The sequence below is a fragment of the Trichechus manatus genome, unplaced genomic scaffold, assembly GCF_000243295.1.
Source record: "Trichechus manatus latirostris isolate Lorelei unplaced genomic scaffold, TriManLat1.0 scaffold00109, whole genome shotgun sequence".
Classification (NCBI taxonomy): domain Eukaryota; kingdom Metazoa; phylum Chordata; class Mammalia; order Sirenia; family Trichechidae; genus Trichechus; species Trichechus manatus.
Window position 1 is genome coordinate 1,742,683 of NW_004444045.1, and position 1,566 is coordinate 1,744,248.

The window sequence follows — 1,566 nt, forward strand, 5'->3', positions numbered from 1 at the left end:
GTAGCTTGGATTTTTCCTCTCTAATCACTCCTGAGGGCAAAACCTTGGGCATGCACATAGTCTCCAAGACTGCCACTTCAGCCAGTGTTTGAGCAGAGGTTGTACTGAAGTCCTGCATACTAGTGAGGGCCTTTGCTGATTAATCTACGTGCAGCTTAGGGAACGTTTTCAAATCTGCCCTGCGTCCTGCTCAGATTGAGAGCACATGTGCACAGCCTCCTTGTCCTCCAGGGTTGACTGTGAACCCAGAGGGGTTCTTCTTGGCTGTCTCTTTCCTTGTTTCTACCTGTTAAGCTTCTAGTTGCTCTGTTATTCTGCTTGTTGCTAAGAATATCACATGAGCTATCAGAGCCCTCTTAATTGCTCTCTGCCATGGTATCAATCCTTTTTGACAATGTCCCTAAGCTTGGAATTCTCTACTCTGTTCTGAATAAGGTCAGTCCTCTCAGATGCAGCTGAAGCACCTTTGGCCTGCCTCACCCCTCTGGGCAGAATTTCTGCACCACTACTCTGGGGCTGGCGGTAGGCATGGTGGCCCACTTCTCAGAGTGACATCCCTGTTCTGTGAGCAGGCACTGGGGCAGGAGTGATTAGAGAAGTCAGTGTTCTTGACCTGCCACACCTGGAGTGTAGAGCTTCCACCCAAGGGGCTAGGCTGGGAAAGGGAGCTGCAGCACTCTCAGTTGTGCTGGCCAGGAACAGAAATGCTGGTAGCCTTCCACGCCTGGAGTGAAACTGAAGCCCTAGACTGGGGATAGGAGAGCCCCTACGTTCTTGTTCACACTTGCCCAGAATAGTTTCTGTAAGTTAGAGCTGGGAGTGGGGGAGAAGGAGCAAGTCATGGTTCAAATGACACAATCTCTGGCTGTTATTACTGAGATTTAGTATATTTTCTTGAATAAATGTTTCTCCATTTGCTATCTGCCCTTAGGACAATTTCCAAAAACTTTAAATAACTGTTTCTTAAAATGACTTTCTCCAGTTAAATGGTAGGTTTGCTGGGGGCACAGTTCACCATGCTCCACATCACACCATTCCAGAAGCAGGACCCTATTACCTATGTTTTTAATACCTACATTTTTAATTTTCCTCCTAAAAAATGATACACACAATTAAGTTAAAGTCACTTACAAGGAATATTTTAAAGTGTCATCTAGTTCCATGATAGCAGCCTGGTTCCCGCAGCGGTAACAGTAATTGGGTGCACTGAAAATGGTAACCACATTCCGATCATGGCACCAATTATATCCCTGCAGCGTTAAATAAAACAGTTTATTACAAAATTATGATCTCGACATAGATAAGTTTAAAAAAACTAAATGAAAAAATTATAAATATACTCTGTAGAAATGTAGTCTTCTATGCACAGAATGAAATACTACCTGTTAGGTACAGAGTTCTGTTACACGGAACTCAATAACTGTGTTGTTCTAATCTTCCTCTCTACCAACTGTTCTGTCTGCTTGATCTACGCTTGAGATCTCAGGTAAGATACGTACTGAAATCTCTCCCACGATGATGGTCGAGCTCTCAATTTCTCCTTGTAAATTGTGTCAATTTGGCTTT

General features: G+C 43.9%; 1 protein-coding gene across 1 annotated transcript in view; it reads right to left on the reverse strand.

Annotated features, from left to right (window-relative positions):
- The window catches only part of PPP2CB (protein phosphatase 2 catalytic subunit beta), a 31,360-nt gene that overhangs the window by 4,522 nt on the left and 25,272 nt on the right, over positions 1 to 1,566 (reverse strand). The window contains exon 6 of the mRNA XM_004383385.2: positions 1,132 to 1,250. Coding sequence (XP_004383442.1) covers positions 1,132 to 1,250 — 119 coding nt within the window. The remainder of the gene's footprint in view (positions 1 to 1,131; positions 1,251 to 1,566) is intronic.